We start from the raw sequence: 21576 nt of genomic DNA on the forward strand, positions 1-21576 counted from the left end.
AATAGTAATTTCTAAGGAGGGAGAGAACTTGACTGTAATTCTTTTCTCCACGGCTCTTGGAAATTTAATGCTACAGAAAGCATGTTGAATCTTGAGACACATAGGGAAGTCATGTTTCTGGCTATTCCCTAAGGATTCTGAAAGTTTAAGTCTAGAGAATATCATCCTGATAAGTCTTCTGAGCTGTAAGTCATAGTGCAGGTTTGGCTTGTGACTATGCCTCTCAGTCTCCTGTCTTGTTGATTGTCTCCTTGAAGCTTGTTAGAGTCTTGTTAAAGCGAGCAAATCCTAACATAGCACAACTAGGCACTTGAGCTGCAACACACAAGGGACTTAGGGGAGCATTTCCAAGGTGAAGCTTTTCAGCTTTTGGCTGAAAGAACAGTTCTGAGTATTTAGTTGGTTAATTTAAATGAAAACAAGGTTCTCCCCAGAAAGCAAGCTTTTTGTTTAAAAATGTGCGTTTAATAAAAATCTAATTTTCCTGTTTCAACCAATGCTGGGAATTATATTCCCTGACAAAACTACTTGAAAATGGATTTCATAACGTAGTGTAAAATCCAGACAATTTTTTCCAGATGACTTTAGTGATGTTATTATTTCTAAGCTAAACACGATAAACCTAGGAAACTCAGAATTAAGGTTAATGAAAATCCAGCACATTGGAGATAGTGCAAATACACTGCTTGAGCATGAAAAAAGACTTTAGCCTCTGCCGTCTCATGCTGCAACTTGAGAGTTATGAAAGAAGTTATATTACTTTGATTTACTCCAGAGCATCTTAAAGCAGCCAGAGCCCACTGAATAACCAAATAGTTTTCAAAAATACTTGGTATTGCCAGAGTAGCAAAAGTGTCCAGCCAAGCTCAGCTCAGCTGCATGTGTGTCAGCTTCCAGCTACCTTCTGTGCTTCTTTTCCCTATCCCCTACTCTATACACAACTGTCTTGCAGTCCTTTTACCAGGTTGTTATACAGACCCTTTAGTTACCTGCATCTCTGCATGCATAAAGCAAGCGTTCAAACTCACACACAGATCACAGATATACATGAATAGGTAAGTTTTTACTGCCCTATATCCACCTGGGCATGGCTTTTTCTTAAGTGTGCTATTTTTGGTTGTTGTTGTTTATTTTTTTTCTTACTGATTTCTTCTTTGTGTAATTAACTGAGTACAATGTTGATAAACTATTTTTATAGTTTATCAAGAGTGTACAAGAAATTAATGCTACTTCTGTAATTTCATAATACAAATGGCTGTCAGTCTTGAAGAGGGCCACCTCCCTCAGTCTCATTGTCAGAGTACGATAGATTTCTTTTACATCTGGCATTAATTTTGATCAAAGTGCTGTCTAGGATGCCTGGAGTTGGAAGCTATTTTCAAAGAGGGAGGGCAGTCCTACAGAAGTTTGGATTTACTGTGAAATGTGGAGAAACAAACATTCAACTACAACGTTTTTCAGTCTGTCTCTTGGATTGGTTTTAAATCCCTGACCCCATCTCCAGTGATTGAATGTGGTAAGAAGTAGTTAACAATTTCTGCCTGAATCTCTCCATATTAATTTTTTTTTTTTTCTGGCCTTTGTCCAGAGCATGCAATTTCTAGTAGTTATATATTCAGATACCAAAAAGTCTTCTCTGTTCATAGAACAAGAACAAAACTTTAATGGAAGTTGGTAACTAAAGACAGAAAGGGCACATGGGGTTTTATAGCAGAATTCTCACTGAAAGTGATTAAAGTTTCCATTCTACCCCGTGAGAGTATCCGGGGTTATTCTTGAGGCAGGTACTCAAATGACGTCACAGTTAATGTTTAGCATCATTTTTTTCATAGGCCAAATCCTTTCACACCCTTTTTAAACAAAACGTTGGCACTGGACCACACGATACTGTAAAAGAAATCAAGATTATATGCCATTGACACAATGTCACATTGCCAACAGGAAGCTCAATAAGAGAAAAAAAAGAAGTTTAATTGTGTTAATTGAGTATAATAAAATCAAAAAATCAACATGAGACATGGTAAGCCCAGTCCTGTTATACATGGGCTTGTTTGGGAATCAGCAAAGAGGTGCCCATGTGTCAGCCTGACAAACAGGAGTGGTAACAGATGGGCTTTGAAATTCAAAACACAATCAGTTACATCTGAAAATACGGACTATCCTGTAAATGTGAGTTGGCTGGGATTGATCTGTAAGCAGATTAATTAATAACTCCAGTTCCCAACTGGACGTTTCAGTAATTTTAGAGAAGATCTAGCAAAATCTGTGCTATTAAACTTTACTTCGTGACTGTGTCTCATTCATGCAGAACTTTTTATTATTATTATTTATTTGAAGAGGTTACCTTTTGCAATTTAATCACATTCAAGTTGAAAGCAGCCACCAGTTCACTAATTTAAAGCATCTACAGCTTAATACAAAAAGAATTCCTTTTGTTGTTGCTGGTGTTTTGTTCTCTATTATTAGTGTAGCTCTTCACTGTGACTAAATCCATGCAGCCTCTCTGGGCAGAAGTATCAGAATCCTGCTGTTAAGTCAGAAAGAAAACGATGCTACTATGGGATGAAACTTAAAAGGAAAATAAAATAACTAAAAGCATTTCCACAGATTTTGGTACCATCCTGCTTGTTTCCAGGAGAGAGAATGGAATGAAGTCTATCCTGTTTGTATACCACCGTGATATTTAGTGGAAGGATCTTTATCCTATTGCATTAAATGTCACCGTGATCAGCTAAGTGGATGAAGAAAGGCATGAACAGTGAAAATCACTGAGGGAACCTCCAAAATGGGATCAAAACAGCACTTAATAAACCTTTTCACTTACTAATCTTACGGTACTTTGTAAGCCTGTATTTCTGGCTGCTTAGCACACCCCTTGAAATAAAGGGTGCCCAAGGGCATATGGTGACCTCACATATTCCATGGCTGAGGCCCATGACTGAGGAATTCAATGAGCCTTTGTTTTAGCTTCTTGCTCATGCTTGAGGTAGTGGAAAGTTTTTAGAAAGCAGTGCCTATGGAGTAGAACAGACAGTGAGAGTTAATGCATTGAATACAGAATGGAGATGCTGTGACTACTGAAGGCTGTGGTAGTATTAACATTGTATTTTGCAACATGAAGGTTTGATTCTGAGAAAAGGCAAACTTTCTTAAAATAATATAAAAGCCAAATGAAAAAGAGGCTGTGTTTCACTGAGAACTTTTCATGTGTCATTTTCTGACTGCTTTGAATTCTTTTTTTCTGTAGGCCAGCAAACTAAGTATGTTAAGAAAACCACCTTTTCACTCGTCTTCAGCAACAGACAAACTTTAAGGCTCATAAGGTTCCATCTGAGCACATTCTTGCTTTGATATGTTATGGAGATGTTGAAGAAACAGATGCAGCATTTCCCAGGTGAAGCTTCTTTGTCAGCTGGGTTCAGGTGAGTGAGTAAGCAGCTCATCCCTAGTAGACACAGAGAACAATACTTCCCTGTCTTTTTTCAACACTTTGACAAACTAGAATTTTATTTCTGTGCCTTCTCTTTGCCAGATTAAACAGCTCAGGACTTTCAGTTCTTACGGGTCAGGTTTTGTTGTTCATAACATTGTTTCTTCCTCTGTGCTTTGTCTTGAAAGATGATGACCACAGCTGGACATCATCCTCCAACCGAGGCTTTCCCAGCACCAAGTGCAGCTATTTGTACTTGTGCCTTCTGCACAAAACCCTTAACTATTGTCTCAGTGTGGCATTTCCTTTTTCTGTAACAGTATTTTATTGTTAAATATCTTTGTTCCCAAGCACAAAATACCAGTTTTGCATTCAGTACGTGCAGTGTGTCAATTTCTACCGTCATTATGAACGTTTGAGATTATTGTACTATAGTTTTACCTTTACTACCTCCTTCCCGTACATTCGAACAGCATACTGATTTATTACCGACATCGGGATACATGCTATTACTTATAAAGTAAATATAATTTGAGAGGCCTGCAATCAGCTTGGATAAACAGCAATTAAGCAATTTATTTCAACACCCCAGAATATTGTTTCTGACACAACTATGCACTCAAAAATCAAAAGAAAAAAAATAAATAAATACCTGAATTTTATCATTCTCTTGTGATTGGGATAGTGGTACCAAGACCTACTTTCTTTCAGTCTGGTAATTAGAATGCTCTGTGGTGTGGCAGTAGCTGACATTACAAACATAATACTATTTTATTTCTACTATTCTATTTCATACTATTTCTGTAATATAGCTTCATAGCCAACGTAAATTAATCTTCACTAAATAGAAGGTAGATGCCCATTAGAAGGCAGTCAAAGCTGCAAGCCCCAGACTGCCAGGAGTGCTCTCAGGAGGCTGCAGGCTTCCAGGATTTCCAGACTCCTGGTTCCCCAGGCATGATGTGAAATGGCTGCAACCTGTATATGTTGCAGATTCAGAGCCTTTCAGATTGTGGGTAGATAAATAGTTTTTAATGTTTCAAATTTTCAGAATTCCAGTCTTGGAAATAACATGTGCTGCACAGCTGTTCTTGGCTGTGTACTCGTAGTACCTGCAAGGCCATGAGTTGAGAACTCTTTACATCTCAGCAGGTTGCTGGATTGAGGGTTCAACAGATGATTTTCCAAGCATGCACTGTTGGCGCTCCTGTAAAATACTGAGGATCATAGGAACTAGAGATCTGAAACACAAAAGCAGTTTATCAGATTATTTGCAAACATACTATGAAATATTATATATTGTGATCAAGTCCCATGTCCTGCAACAGACCTAGCAAGCAAAGTCCTATGATTTGACACAAAATTCATGCAACATGGGTAGCAGACATTCACCATCTGATACTTCACCACTTTGTCTCAAGACTGTTCCAAAAAGCCCACGGTTGAGGAGTTTTCCCACCTGTATGGCTAATTTCATTCTTGTTTTTTCACTGTTTAATTTAACAGTGGAGAGAAGACACCCTTGGATATAAAGCATTGCATTGTTTCGCAAAGATTGTTGAACGACCTCAAGCACTACTTTCGGGGATATACAAGGGTTATATTTGAACTTGTTAGAACTACAACTTGGTAATCAGTTCTGCACGCTTCAGGCCCTACCCTTCCTATAAATGTTTTTCACCTTTGATTCTGATAACCCATATAAATTTAATTTGCCATACCGTAGATAAACAGGCACTGAAATACTGAATTGAATCAAAAATTTACATTTTAGATAAAATTTGGTTAACAGAAAAGTTATTAAACATCCTCCACAGTTAAACAGTTACTGAACAAATACTGCATGAAGGAAATTCAATCTCACTCGAAGTAAATATGGGCAATCTATTTACCCTTATCTAATAAATATAGACATTGCCCACAGTCAGAAATAAGTCAGAAATGCAGGAGCTCAAATGAAAAAAAAACAAATGTTGGGGAAAAATCATTGCCGTTTTATACATCTGGAGGCATTTAATAACATAGATGAGGTTGTATAAGCAACTCAGTACCTTAACTTTTCCTGTTAGAGTAGAGATAGCTTCCTACTTGCATCTTGCATTGAAATATGAAAGCAGTGGAGCACTGACAGAGGACAGTGACAGTGAATATACTTTACCTCTGCCTCACCCTTCACTGTCGCATGGAGAATTGCTATCTAGCAAGACAGATGCTAACTGATATGACTTATTAGCTGATCATGAAGTCATATTTTCACAAGGAAGAACTGAAATGGAGAAAGCACCTCATGGATCCATAGGACTGTGAAAGACTATGCAGAATAACTCTGCCATCAGTCCATTTCCCATTTTCCCATTTTCATACGAGCTGCTAAAAGTGTATTTCCAGCCATAAACACTTGTTTCTGAGACCCTGGTGCAACCTACGGAAGTTTTCCAAGGGATGAACAGCAACAGTCACAGTCTTCTTACTTTGGAGTAGAAAGCTGTAGTTTCTGTGGCTTGTGTGTCCAGACAGAGGTGAGCTGGCACAGTTCTACCAACACACAGCCCAGTTTGCATCTCAGCAGCTTTGGGCCTGTGCCAGGACCTTGGACTCATGGCTTGCTCTGCCAGAATTCCAGCTGCAGTTGGCATGGTTGTTACTCTCGTTGCTTTCGGGGACCAAGCTAATGCTTTGATCTCTTTATATGGATGGACATTTGCAAACAGATTTGACAAATGTTTCTAAAACACAGGAGAAAGTTGTCGTTCTGATGATCTTCCAGTGGCTGATGAAAGGAAGTAAAACAGCTGGATGTGTTTGACTATGCTTTGTCTCTTAGGCAACTAAAAGGGGTGCAGGCAGGGAAAGGGAATGAAGTGCTGATGAAATAAAGTAGCTGAGAACAAGTGAATGCCATAAATACCCCTCAGCTGGACAAGAATAGCAGTACCTGCTGTCTTTTGGAAAAAGAGTATTTACACATGTATTTTTTTTTCCACTCTTAAGGCAAGGAGCAGTGTTGCTTGATAGAGAATATGGAATCCATACTGATGTCAGATTTGGTCCTCTGTGAACTTTGGCGTTAGCGTGCAGACTTAGTACCAGAAATCCTTTTGTGATATACCTCTGAATCCATCACACTTAAAGCTATAATTTATACACACAGTACAGTTTGTCCACAATAAAATATGGTAGTAAGCATGGTTGCATTTGGTCTACAAAACGTCTAGCATGGAGAGACAGCCAAGTCTCACAACTTATAGCAAAGAACTGGAGCCTCAGAGAACCTCTTCTGTTCCCAGATCTGCTTTACCTTAGCACAGGAGCTTCAGTGAAGTGTCCTAGTATCTAGGGCTCTATTTCCTAGCTTTTGAAATTCCTCACTTCTCCTTCTTGGACATTCTGACCCACTCCTTTCCACACAGGTCTTGAAAGACACTTGTGTTAGAGACAAACTCAGATTTGACCATCAGCTTCATCCAAAATTCCAGGGCTTACTTGTCCTGTTCTTAAAACAAAACAACAACCCTAAACCAAAAAAAAAAAAAAATCCTAAACTTTTGATATTCAAGTAATTTAAGTTTCAAGAGGAACTGACACCATCGAATCACCCAGTTTGTGCAGTAAATGTAGATCCACAAACTCACATTCTCAATATGACGTGCTTCAAAAGCATGTCAAGCTACCTGGTGGAAAATCCCAACCCCTCCTGCCAGGGCTCATCACTCTGGGTATCAGTGCTCTGCTGGTGGAACATTGGGTTTCCAGCCTCAGTGCTGTGCTAAATGTAGAAAGGCTAGGGTGTTAAAAAAAAAAAAAAAAAAAGGCATTATCAGTGCCTCAGAGCTTTAATGGATTCCTAATTATTTACATATGCTGATGAACAGAGGAGGATCTGATGTCTGCTACTACTGGTTGTTTTATTACCTAAAAATGAAGCTTTAAGAGCATTTCTTCATACTAAATTTCTGCTTCTCCTTTTATTAAATGGTGATTTCAAGGTAAATTAAAATTGTCTTCAGCCAGGAGATGATTAAAACAGCACTACTGTGGAAATGTAGCAAGTGATCAGCTTGAGAGCATACTGCTCCAAAATACTTTAAAAAGCTCATTTAAAGAGCTCATTTTTCATTAGAAATCAGAGAATCTGTCTGGGAGACTGACTTTGTTAGTTCCTGAATTGCAGGAAGAAGATTCACTATCTTCTACTCTATTTGATGCTGAAGTCAATTAGCCATGAGGAACTATCTATTGGCAATCAGGCTTAATTAGGTTGGGAGCTCAAAGGTCAATGAGCTCATCAGAATGAAGCTTTATTTAACTACATAGAAGATGAATTCAGTCTCATACCAGGGAAGTACTGACAGAACATAAGCAAATATCTACATGCGTAATCAACTATGTAAGTCACGTCAAATGAAAGCTTTGTCAATAGTTACAGGCACGTTACATTGTTTTTCAAAACAAAACTGCTTTTATTCCACCTCCTTCACTACCTCCCTTTAACAATCACTTAGCCAACCTGTCTTGCTTCACTAAGAGCAACAGATAAGCACAAAAAATATTTGAAAACTAATAGGTGCTAATGCAGGGGTGACCCAGCCCTGCTTTGGGCGTAACGTGCCATTTTCTTCTTTTGCTCTGTATCACAAACAAAGAGCACTTTCTTCTCTATGACAAGTGACAAAGGCTGGCTAGATTTAGAACTAATATTCCTTTAACTGTTATTTTTCAATGGCTCCTAAGCTAACTCAGTGTTCTGCTTCTTAGAAACATGTCAGCTATAGGAATTCCCTATCTAGCAACTTCATAGCTCCAGAGAGTTTCTCAAGGGAAAGGTATAAAGTCGAACATGACTGTGCCTCCTGTTGGCATTTGGCAGTCCAGTCCCCAGGTAACAGGTGTATCCCAGGTCATACACACAGGAGGAGGCACAGGCCTCTCTCCATCTGGAGCTACAGATGTCATCACACTTCCTCCTTGCATAACATCACAGATAAAGGCACTTGACCCACCTGATTGTCAGCTAAGGTCAGCTTGCTCCTCCTCTTCTTGCCATTCAAAATGATTTCCTAAGGTAAATTTTTGAGGAAGAAAAATTCTAGCAGAGACACAAGAGGTTACAGCTGATTTAACCCATTATTGTATTCAGTGGCGGTAGACCATACAGAACTCAGCGAGCTTCAAAAGAACCATACCATCCAAGCTGCAGCCAAATGTAGCTCAGGAATGCTGAGCATCAGACATGATCCAAGTCCAAGGATTGAAAGCCTTATGCTTTTAGCAAGTCCTTTAAACTTCAAAAGAAAGGAAGAAGTGCTGCCGGTCCCAGTACCAGCTAAAGAAGGGAAATATTACTGGATAATCAGAATGTTAGTTGCAGAAGTAGACATCATTTGAAAACCTATTTATGCATATAGAGCAAGAAGAGCATTGCACTGGCAAATAAAAGAAGTGGCACAGTTAGACCAATAGCAGAATAATCAGTATAGAGGATTTGTTTGAAAGCCACTGAAATCTATGGAAAGAATGGCATTACACATAAGAGATGCAAATCCATTCTCAGTGATGCTAAATTTCTAGAGAAACATCACAAACAGATTTTTTAGCTCTTTTTAAAATGTTAAAAAATTTAAGCTGTCTGTGACCTTTTGGAAGATAAATCATACCATCACAATGCTGAAATAACCAAAATCAACCTTGAAGACCAGTTGCTTCTGCTGAATGCAATGGGATTTCTGCCATAGACTGTGAGAGACCATGGATTCTCCCTCAGCATAAGCTGGACTGAAGAATATAAATCTGCTGGAGCAATGTTTGTGGAACATGGTGCTGATTTTAGTGATGGTTTTTTCCATACACCAAGCATGAGATCATGTACAGGGCTCTGTTTACATGGTGATGTAATTTTACAGCAGAAGCTGGAAAAACAAGGAGGGTATATCATGTCCAACGTGATTTATGCCAAACTTTCCACAACTATGCAGCCTCCCTCCCATGTCATACATATTTTGGCAGGACGAAATTAAGGAATGGAACAGCCCTGCCCCCAGTTTCTAGACAACCTTATGCTTTGGCTGCAAAAGTAACTCATAACTCAAAAGCAGTCTCCATTGGGCAGACAGTCTTTAAGTCAAACAACACATGTGTTTAACTGAATGGCAAAATTGCCTTTTGTTTTATACAAATGTCCTCCCAACATAAGGATGATCCAGGGCTGTCTAATTGATTTAGCAGGATGGCACTATCTGCATTGTGATCACAAAAGATGCTCGAATACAGTTCATTTCCAACTAACGTCTTATGGCATTGTGGTTTACAAACTGTTACACCCACTCATCATTTGAGGTAGAATCTTGCATTTTTTTTCCTTAAAAGGAACGCCATGTCATGCCACTGAGATGTAAAGACTTGAAAAATAAATGTGTTGGTCTTGTTTGCATACAGAATGCTCTTGATTATAAACAAATAAACTTAAAACAGAATTGTTTAATTTACTCGTGCAATTATATACACACATTCTGAAAAATCTGATTAAGTTTAGTCTAAGGGTGGTTTCTAAGTGGACATAGATCTCTCTATGAATAACATATAACACAAGATCATAACTATTCAAACTAACGTACACTCATTTTGTGTGGATTTAAATAAAACCGATGCAGCTTCTGAACCTCTACTATTTTCTAGAAGCTAAGTGAGTCCCTAAATAGAAGCAACAGCAAATCTAACTATAAACCATGAGTACTTGATATCTACAAACTATGTGACAGCTTTCACAGTAGTATTTTTTCAATGTCAGTAATCCTGGATATAATCTATAATGAAAAGAGTAGCTGAACATGCATTCAAGGGACAATGTAGAGCTGTTGCTCCTAGAAGAGTGCTCTGAGACATCTATTTTCCTACTTTTGCATGTATCCTCGATTTCATAAGCATCTTTGCTAATTTATATTTTCAAGCAATGCTTTTCTCTCCAGGAAGACTTCGTACTAAATGTTTACTTTCTCCTAAATCTTCAACAGCAGCATTGGAACCATACCTGTAGAGAGGCAAGAGAAGAAAGATCCTTTTTCCTGAAGAAGGAGTTTCACACTAACTGAGTAACTTCAGGTCTGATGAGCAATGGAACGAACATTTTTCTTTTCCAAACTATTAGGAATTCATGGAATTACGACACAGATATACAGCAGTTCCCAACAACTGGGAATGAATGGACACAGGATGAAGCAGACCTGAGAGTACATTGTTCACAGTGCTATAGGACCTGTGTGCACCTTACAGAAGAAGCCATATATACCCATGAGGTGTTAGCTATCAACACCTACACATACACCACTACATCAAAAATTGTTCCATCCTCAGCATTTTCTGAGAGAAAAAAGGTAAGACTTGAACTTTGAATTTGTTACGCTGGTAAGCACTAGTATACACAAGTAAAAGAGAAAAAAAGATGGACCATTTTGTGTTTATAACTTCTATTATAAACACACAGATTAAATATTAACATAGAAAAAAATGAGACATTACTAGTTGGGCCTCCAAAAGCTCAGCATCCTAGCGCAGCCAACAAAGTCCATTTTACACAATATCCACCAAGCTGGCAATCACTGCAGAGCCACTTCTGTGGTAACTGAAACCTCCAAAACATTGGAATAATCCCTGTCCTCTCTTTCAAACAGAACAGCATTTTGCATAAGGAAACAGTTAGTTCTCACTTTTGTTTACTGCAATACAGCCACAATGAATAGAAAGATCTCTGTATTCAAGTAGAGACACTCCAAGAACATCAGCTTAGTCCAATTCCCTTTTTTATTTTACCCAGCAGGCCAGGCTCATCTCAAGTACTGCAACTGGATGGACACTGACATCTCCCTGCACATAACAGGGAAGTTGAAACTAGATGATCATCGTGGTCCTTTTTAACCCAGGCCATTCTATGATTCTATGATCTCACATCCAGTTCCACTGGGCCAACTGGGAGCTCTGCAAGGAGCAACTGTCAAAGCAAAAGCCAACGTCTATTCTCCAGATAACATGCAAAAATCATTTCAGTTCATATGTAAGAACGAGTCCAAAATAAGACCATGTATGACCCAGGGAAAACCCTTTTGTTGGCCCCTTTCAAAAATCATTAAAAAATAAATAAAAATCTAGATGGCTGAAATTTTAAAAGCTCTAATTAATAACTTTTTAAAAAAAAAAAAAAAAGAAAGAAACTGAAGAGATTCCATTTCTTTTCTTGGCCTTTATTTTGAAGTTGGAAAGGCCAAAATAAAGAAGCTTTGAGCGCTCTGCTTAAAAACAACATGCCTTCCTGTTTCAGTGCTTTCTCTGCCCCCCACTGTTCCTTTGCCTTCAAGCAGTGAGTGCTCTCACCACCACTCCAGTTCTTGTGTCAGATGTTTGAATGGGTTCCAAGTTATAAAAAAGATACTGTTATTCAGTGTCTACACAAACACATATTTGAGCAGCTCAGACAGCCAGCATTAGATGTGTGATGGATTTAATGGAATATGTTTTTGATCAATCCAGTAGTTAATGTAGTGCAAAGGCGTCTTTGCTTTTAGATGCACATATTATCTATTACATAATCAGTATTTTTTCCCCCCTTAAAAATCACTATGAATAGACTCCTGAAAATACGAGGTCTAGTAGAATAATAATATTAGGATTTTGTGGGAAAAATATCATTTGCAATAAAAATATGTTAATCTCTTCTTGTTTGAAAAAATAAGAAATATATACTTCATCAGTAAATATTTGCTTACTCCTTAAAAGCATTAGTCTGGCTTTTAGTAAAGTAAGCAAATGGTCAAACAATGTTGATTAGATAGGAAGTCATTTACATGTAAGAATTATGCATAATAAACTTATATATATATATATATATATATATATTAAAAAAAACAGGATTTGATCCTAAGCAAAGCTGATACCTGTGTAACAGTATTCTCCTTATTCCTTCCAGCAGCCACAAAACAGTGAGGCTGGAGGGTCCCACTTGAGAATATTACAAATAGTCAAAGACACTTTTATCTTTCAGTTCCTCTGTTTAGAACACAGGGAGAAGGATGGGTGAAAACCAAAGATAGTAGTATGTCGGTGCTCTTCACCAGAGGCAGAGATTAGAAAAGCCTTTGGGTGCTGCATCACTGTACAGTTCCCTTTAGGCCTCCTCCTACAGCTTTCCCACCTGCTGAGGCACACATTACTCTAGCTGAATTTGTCAATACAGGTGTGGCATAAGGCTCAAAGGTACCTAGGATCAAGCCGCCGACCAGACTGGTTCCCCATGGGCTGTGAAGACTGCCAAAATCATGACTGCAGATGCAAAGATGAAGTCTGTAACTAGTGCAAATGACATTGATTCACACACTTTCTCTCCAGTCCTGGATTTCTATACTCTTACAGAGCCTGAAAGGGGAAAAAGAGGTGGACTTTTTAAAACCAAACAAGTGCTCTTCCCATTTCCTGAGTCTTCCTCTTAACAGTATTTAGGCAGTAACTCTCTTCAGGAAATCGAGTTTTTCCAGTTAACATGGAGGCATGATAGAGTAGATTCCTTTTGAACAGTTTGTGTAGACAATATTTTTCTTTTTATTTCTATTATTTTAAACAGCACAAGAATATCTTAGTGAAAAAAAGAGTCCTCATTTTCATATCCAGTCTTCAAGATGGACCAAGGCTGTACCACTTAATAACAACTTTTTCAGGGTTAGCAATAGTATCTTCCCACTGCTCTATTGCTTCACTGTTATTGCTGTCAGAACTTATCCAGACCTGCAAGGAGAAAAAAGAAACAAAATGAAGTTTACCTGATGTAACACAGAAGTCCAGCCTATGTTAGCTCCAAATAAAGTCCATCAAAGTACAGAATGAGATGTGACACATAGACTGCGACCAAAGCATTAGCAACAAATACAGTTCTGTTAGGACTAACATAACTTGGCTTCCAGCTGGGAACACAGGGAGTCTGGGTTTATATTTAGTCTCTAAACAAATAGGAGTTTAGAGAGCTCACTACACACTAATGTTTTGTTAGTTAACAAAATGTTTTAAGTCAAGCATTCTTTGCTTCATTCAAATTCATGTGCTGGGGTCAAGGGCCCATGAGGGCAGCAATGACTCTGGACCATGCAGTCAAACTCCAGTTGGCTGCAAGCCACCTGGCACCCAGATTTAGCCATCCAGCTTTTTCATAAGCATTTAAAATCACACACTCCAACAGACAGGGCCAAACCTGCATTCCACAGGGGTTACTAACGTGCCTGTAGCACACACAGTCACGCAGTAAGAGTCCATCTCTTCACAATATTAAACTAATGGATAGAAGCCATTAAACAAGGAAATGAAGTACAAGAAGGAAGTTTCCCCCTAAAAATTATCACCAGCTTCAACTGCCAAAAGAATGCTGACTATGTAAGTAGGTATCATCATTTATGGGACTCCATTTCCTCCACTCTTCCAAGAATGAGTCCTTTTAATACTTCTCAGAAACCTTCACCATGAAGTACATTTAGCACACACTGCTGAGGCATGATTCCCCAAGTGAGAATAATGTCTTCCAGAATACCACAGGCAGCGGATGTTTCATCCACAGAGATTCAGTATACATCTTGCTCATGATTAAAGACATGCACATAAATGCAACCTAATCAAAGTGTTGTCTGCTACAGAACAGCATCCAATTAATCATCATTCACTGAAGAAAGAAGTTAAATAGATCTAGCCATATTCATCTTTTTCCAGCTACCCAGCCAATTGTTCCAAGTACGCTTTTCCCTGAGCCGTATTTTATGTCTTCATGTGTTATGTGGCAACGTCTGCCTGAAACAACCTTTTCCAAATAACTGAAGAGCAGAAGTAGTTCATTTGCTCCCCATAAAAATAAGATCCATGATTACATGCAACTCATCAGATTGAGATGACCTCACATACAGCTGACTGCAAAATCATACCCAATTAGTTTTGCCCCAAGGTATTAAAACTAAGAAGAACAATTTCTTTTTTTTTTTTTCTTTCCCCATTCCAAATCTAATTCTACTAATAGGAAACACAGAAAGATGGAATACATGGGACATTATACTCAATAAAATTGAGGAAGATCACATAACTCTTGCTGGCACATTATTTCTACAGCAGGTCAGCATCTCCTAAATTGCATGCGCCCAACATGCACAAAGTACATTGCCAGAATGGGAAACTATCATTTTCTGTAGCCAAGGACAGAGTCATCCATCCTTCAGTTAAGCAAAAGACTTTACAGTTGGAATCTCAAAATCATTCCGCATTATTAATTTATGAATATATTAAAATTCTCTTAGTACATGTATGCAGATCAGGGAACACACTGAGCATCAAGAACATCTAAGAAGGAAAAGTAGAGAAAGAACAGGCAGGATGATGGTAAGATAGGGCAACTAGGATATGAAGACAGAGAATAAAAAGCAATCAGACTACCAAGTTTTATAAAGTATGGTGATTAAATAAATATGGTCACAGAAATGCTTTTGAATAGATACTACAGAGGTTCCAGCTCTTACAACAAAAAACCCATTCAGCTTAAAAATTGTCTTCTGTCTGTTCACAGTATAACTCGATCATACACATTCAGAATACTGTGCTGACTACGTCTGCCTTGCTCAGAAAGGAAATCTGCTGTTGTTGCTGTTGCTGTGTGTGTCCTTCTACACACACCTGTCTGTGAGCATACTGCTACACACCCTCTTTTTGTAGAGGACACTGTAGGTCATGGAGCTGCTGTGAATGCGGTGTTTGTTTTCTTTAGAAAGCCTAGAGGCAAGGACAATGTCATACATCTGTTCATAAGGAGAATTTTTTCATGTTATAACTTTCCACACAAAAAAGACTTAAGGACTTCCTTTGTGAAGGAAAATCAAATGCTAACTTCCATTCTGATGCTCATGAAGTTCAACAGCTCACTGCCATTTTTTCTTGGTTATATTGAGAAGATTATTAGAATTCAGTATTTCCCTATACACCATCTTACTTAAGGGTGTTATTATTTTATTCTTTTGTATGAGTTAAAAAACAACAACAAACAAACCCAAAAACTCAACCCTGCAACTGGATTTTAAGAATATCAAGAATATCATGTTAGTTAGCAGAAACCAACCTGTCCTAGGAAATGCTTTCTTCTCACTGAGCTTCTGCTGTAGAGTTTGATGAGAAAACTAATTCCTTGTTCAGCTTGGCTAACTGGAAAAATCATCATTTCTCTCCACTTCACTTGGCCATTAGTGGACTTCACAAGACGGGTCTTCTTCTTATAGATCAGCCCTTCTGTACTAAACATTCCAACTTTCACAAAGAAACCTTACAGAAAGTAAAAACAAAAACAAACAAACAAACCCAAACAAATAAAAAAGAGGGAAGAAAAAAGGCATAAGACACAAAGGGTTACTCACAAACACACCCAAAGAGGAACTGACATGTATGGTTCAACAATAATTTCTCAAAAGCCTGGCCAAACGAATTGGACGATAGCTTTCCTGAGTAGTCACACTAACTGAGCATGTTCACAAATGCTGAACTGATTCTATGTCAGGATTAATACTGGGATAAAATCTCCCAGAATACATAATGAGTAGCTTCAAACAAAACGAAATGTAATCAAATGAGACATCTATGGAAACAAGCCTTGGCAATGGAAACCTACTGTACAATATGATAGTTTGAGGTTTGTAAGGAATGCTATGAATTGCCAACCCATTTCACCAGCATTTTACCTACTACAAATGGTTTTAGACAGCTGATGTAACTTACTTAAAGACAGCGGTGTAGATGAAATTGGAAGATTTTGTGCTTCAAGAATCTGTAACTGAATCCTCCTGTTTATTGCTTGAAAACAAGTTCCTATTTGAAGTTCTGTGCGGCACACCTACAAGCAGAAGAATGTTGCCATAACATCTGGCTTAAGTTGCTTATAAACTCAGGAAATGCAGGAATTCTGTTATATGTTGGGCTCACTTGTTCCTATCTGGGATTTCCTGGACAGAAATATAAGTATGTGTTGTATATACAACCTGCAGATGCACAGTAAGTAAATGCATCTTGCACTTGTCACAGCTGCTGTACATGTGCTCCACTGACGCACTGCTTATGTGCAATGCACGTATGGCCCTAATGGGCTGCAGCCAAAGATACTGGAAAAATAATCGAGTCCTCAAGTTTCACCTGGGAAAGATTCCTCAGTGGTAAGAGTGGACACGTACAGGGAAAACCAGACATGCAGTAGCAGCTCTACTGAATCTGGGTGTGAAAGTGAGAGAATGGGCATGCTCTACTAATAGAAAATAACTGTGTAATTCTCCTTCCCCTCTTTTACATTTTGCAATCTGAAGATATAAACAACAATATACAAAGATATGGATTCATTTCACTTCAGTTCAGAGACCCAAATTCTCTTCAGAGCTCAGTCACACACATTCTGTGTAAACCTGAGAGGGAGCCACTAACTCATCTCTGTTGGGAACTAAGAGAAAACTGCTGCCTCGCAGGGCAATTATTGCAGCATCTGAAGAGCTCTCAGATACAATGGTGAGAAAAGCCAACATGGACAGATTCAGGAATCTATGCTAGGATGAAGTGGCATCTGAACCAGCTGTATCTTCTACTGTCTTTGTAGAAAGTTACTGCTTTTGAAGCAATGCTTGTTAAAAGTACAGACATAAAGTGTAACTTATGTTAGGAATCAAGAGTGTCGCTCATATTACTTCGACATATTTAGATAAAATTTGCTTTAGAATTGCCAATTCAAGTTTAATCTGTTAAAAATACAAATGTCTAGACACAATCTGTAGAAGAAACAAACAAAGCGGGAGTAGGGGGAAAGGCATCCCACTGTGAAAATGGCACTTGACAACCACCTGTTTCTTATTACTCTAATGGAAATGAACTGTCTGAATTATTACTTCACAGCATGTAATCTGAACATTAATAATATGTATGTATGTATGTGCAGTTTAAAGCCACTGAAGATCTTAGTATTTTCTTCCATAATAAAAGCAAATTCCAATTGCTGTGAGCTCTTGCTGTGAGTCCTAAAGATTTTCTAATGCTTTTATGGTAGGAAAAGGCCATTTACTTGGTGTCCTGGAAAGTCTTCCTGGAATGTCCCTCCCTCCAACCATAGGGCATGTTGTTGAAAAGCTAGTTCTAGATTTTTTTTCCTAGAAGCAGCTGTAGTTTATGACCATAGCAGGGATGAGTACAGTTCGGAACTGCCTTCTTTTTTCTTCATCTAATGTGCCCCATCCAAGAAAGCAGGAAAAAGAAACAACTACTTTGTTGTAAACAATGAACTACTACCAAATTCTTTTACTTCCATTTCCAACAGCATTGTCTAGATCATACAATAACATGTGTTTATGGTATCGGCACTTACAGGTGCTTTGGAAGGAGGAGATATATCCAGCCAATGATTTGACTCCTCTGAGCTGAGCTCACGCAATGACAAAGAGCATTCCCCAATTGTTCTTTTCCTAGGAGTCTGTGTCTGGATTTTAAATACCAGTCTGACAGCCTGAACACTCTGCAGCTTAATGGCAAATACAAAAGTTTCCATAAATTCAATATCCTAAAAAGAAAAACACAGGTAACATGATTTCAGTAAGAGTCTACATTCAGTCTTCAGTTAGATCCTGAACTTAGAAACAAAGGCTTCGGAGTCCTATGGCCACTGATTGTGGATACCATTTTAAGCTGTCATGAAGAGATGTACTATTACAGTGGGTAAGCTCATGTAGACTTTCCATCTCACTGTCACACCCCAGCAAGGGACAAGGCTCTGGAATCTTGTTCAGTACCAAAACAAGCTGACATCTCTTCTGCAGGTTTACAACAGCATGCACACATTGCCATAGAAAGTTGTCCTGAGGCCTTTCGTTTCAGTATCTCTGCTCATTTTACATTCTTTCATCTTTGACTTGTAATATGGATTGTATATATTGCTTCCCTGGAGGGTAAATGGGGAAGGAATTGGAAGAAGGCTTGTAAAGGGATTTTGAGAAGTTGGAAATGGGGGGTGGGGGGGGTTGGGAAATAAGAGAGAAAAAGGGAAAAAGTAACTAGAACTTAGACAATTACTATGGCAAATATGATACAGAACTGGGTGTTGGTCCATTATTTTTAGGGGGAAGAAGAAAAATTTCTAGATGGTTCTTCCTGCTTCTACTTACATTGCAGCCTTCCTTGGCAGAGGATTTGAACTGCACAGGCTTGGGCAGCGTGAGAATTCCCTTGACATAGATACGAGGATTTTCCCCACAGCCAGAAGGCCAGCTCAGCCCTTTGCACTAAAACATTGAAAACAGAGTCAGTGGAGATAATGCAAGCCACCAGCTTTCAGACAACTCAGAAACATAAGGTCTTCTACACTGCCCAAGAGTTAGACATAATTCCTGTAATACTGAATGCAAGTCAGAGCCAGGGTAATGACTGTGTCACTTCAGAACATTTAATAATTTGCTTCCACGGCACAGAGTAAAAGTGTTTCAGCAGATTTTAATTATTTCACTATGTGGAAGTTCAACAGCAGATAAATCATGAAATTCCTTACGTAATCTTGCAAATTTATCATTTGGTATAGTTACAAGGTTTCTGAGTAATAGAAGTTCCATTGCCTAAAAATTATTCACAATTCCTGGAAATGTATGAAGCAGCCAGATCCACAGCATCACATCACTTAACAAAAAACCCACGAGAACTGAGAATACATCCTCAAAGTTCTGCCCTGAAAGAACTATTAGATTTGGGCAGTTAAATGGTGCCTCTAAATTTGCTTCCAATTACTGTCTCCAAATTTCCACTGGAAAGTTTCTACAGCAGGACCAAGAGGGGTGACCTGCTCAGCTTCTTTATCCACATCCAACAGTTTCTCATCCCCAAACAGGAACATCTGACTGAACTGTGCTTATATTAATACTTGAAGGTATTATCATAGTTTTTCTCCTCAAAGTATTCCTTAATTCTCATTATTCTTGTTAAATCTGATTCTCTGGTACTTAAACAAAAAGCATAGTAGAATAGCCATTTGAGTAAATAATCATCTGGTTATTAATATTTGCTTATTTATATTTACTGACTTGTAAAACTGTGATCCAGATCTGCTCCACAGAAGGAACATAACACAACTTTACATTCAGTCTTCCAAAGTCTCGTTCATCACCTGATAATGTAATGGTATCTGTGGGGGGAAAAAAAGGCCAATCAGTGTTTCTAGAAGCAATGCAGTATGATAAAAATTCATTCCAAGAATAAAGGAACTTATTAGTAGGTGGACTGCTTATCTTTCCACATTTCTCAGAACAGATGCTTGAGATATCCTAACACAAAAACTTTAAGGATAAAATATCCATGAAGTCCTGTTTCTTGATCTGCATTTTAACTCTGCGGTTTACCAGTTATCTCTACTGAAGTCAATAACATGTATTGCGCTCAAATACCTTTCAGAAACAAAAAGAGCACATTCCTAAGACATCTAAAATACATTAAAAAGAAAAAAAAAATATTGATCATTTCCAGTGTTAAATTAATAAGCTGGCCTGCTATTTGCCTTAAAACCAACCAGCCTAAGAAATCTTTCACTGTTGCCTTTTCTCTGAGAGTCACTTAATACCCAGAGTTTCTTTGTTGTGTTGAGGAGACCGGATGAAATTCTGACTTGTACTAGGGAGCCTTTAATGGGGACTTGATTTTTAAGGTTTATTTTCCACTTCTTCAGCATTTCTCTTTAACTAAACATACAGGGTTTACATGCTGTTTTCTTGCATAATTCTTAATGTAACAGAGGTATTGGATTCCAAATACCTACCACAGAAAAACACTGATAAATGAAAAAAGAGTTGTGATCAAGGTGCCATTTTCTAATCTAAAAGAAAATCTGTAATTTCTTCTTTCATTGGGGTGGTAAATCCAGGGGTTAATTTTCCAAAAGCACAAAAACTTGCATTCTTGAAAGACCCATTTGGCTCAGACTCCTGACAGCGTGAAGGCACAAGGCCGAAACTCTTAATTTCAAATTGCAACGTATTCCCCATTGACTTGCCAATCAGATTTATCTTAAAAATAAGCAGATACATAAAATAAAAATCAACGTTAGAGACAGCTTGGTATTGCATGTGCAAAGGAGATAATGCATTAGAAGATAAACAAACAAAACATCACCCAGACTCCTGTTACTGCCGTGTGAGTCCTTTCTGGAGGAGGTGCTGCTAGGTACACTGGAGACTGAATCATATCTCTGCAGAGGGAAAAACAGCAAAACATGCCCCTTGTATGATCAACAGATGCAGAAAGTCATAGAAATTCTATCATCAGACAAGACATGATGAAAACAAAACAGGAAATTTTAAATCTTTAACCCGTTCCCTACTAATGGTCCAGCATGGAGTTACTGTCTTGATGCAAAGAACAAATACACGGACACATTAGACCAACAGATTTTTACAGTCACTGGTATGTATGCAAGTTCATGTCATGTAACAGATGATTATTTGGGAACAAGTAAATAAATAAACAAAATGTAGCATCATTTTTTGCATAAATGCAGACTTCTAATGTTTGTCTTTTTAAGTGATAGGGGGGAAAAAAAATCACGAGATGATAAACCACAGACTCTTATCCTATCCTAACTAGAAGCCTACTCAAGTTTCTCAGCTACTTTGTTGGACATGAATAGCAGTAATCAGAGGAGGCATCAGCATAATAAGCACTTGAAGTCAGCAAAGACATTGAACTTTTCCCTTTAGCCCTTCCAGTGTGCAGGACAATGCCCTTCAGTGTTTCCTCTGAAACAGTGTAACTGAAACATACTGTTTTCAGTACAATCAAAGTGACAGCTAAAGCATGAGAAATACTCACCTTCATGAATCGATGAGGTGGGCTTCTAAGATCAAACATTGAATGACTTAAATCAAGTGATCCAGGCAAAGCACTGGTTCTTAAATCACTAACTAAAAAGACAAAAAGAATAGTATGCACTGTGTCATTGCTAGAAAAAACATACTAAGAAGACTTTAAAATTTAAGAAGACTCATGGCAGAAATAAAACCTTACTAAATGATAACTAAGGGTTTTCCTTGCCTCCCATTCTCAAAACACTCTCCTGAAACAACAAAACGGTGAGAATAAGCCAGCAG

General features: G+C 38.2%; 1 protein-coding gene across 11 annotated transcripts in view; it reads right to left on the minus strand.

Annotated features, from left to right (window-relative positions):
- Positions 1-12988: 12988 nt before the first annotated feature.
- The window catches only part of TC2N (tandem C2 domains, nuclear), a 36721-nt gene continuing 28133 nt past the window's right edge, over positions 12989-21576 (minus strand). For all 11 annotated transcript variants that reach the window (XM_015865342.2, XM_085549384.1, XM_015865341.3 and 8 more), the window contains exons 5-12: positions 21299-21390; positions 20603-20678; positions 19522-19622; positions 18616-18732; positions 17823-18014; positions 16202-16316; positions 15552-15751; positions 12989-13195 (exon numbers count right to left, since the gene is read on the minus strand). In XM_015865342.2, coding sequence (XP_015720828.1) covers positions 13085-13195; positions 15552-15751; positions 16202-16316; positions 17823-18014; positions 18616-18732; positions 19522-19622; positions 20603-20678; positions 21299-21390 — 1004 coding nt within the window. In that variant the 3' untranslated portion in view covers positions 12989-13084. The remainder of the gene's footprint in view (positions 13196-15551; positions 15752-16201; positions 16317-17822; positions 18015-18615; positions 18733-19521; positions 19623-20602; positions 20679-21298; positions 21391-21576) is intronic.

This window comes from Coturnix japonica, chromosome 5, assembly GCF_054131305.1.
Source record: "Coturnix japonica strain WE chromosome 5, WE-NBRP24, whole genome shotgun sequence".
Classification (NCBI taxonomy): Eukaryota; Metazoa; Chordata; class Aves; order Galliformes; family Phasianidae; genus Coturnix; species Coturnix japonica.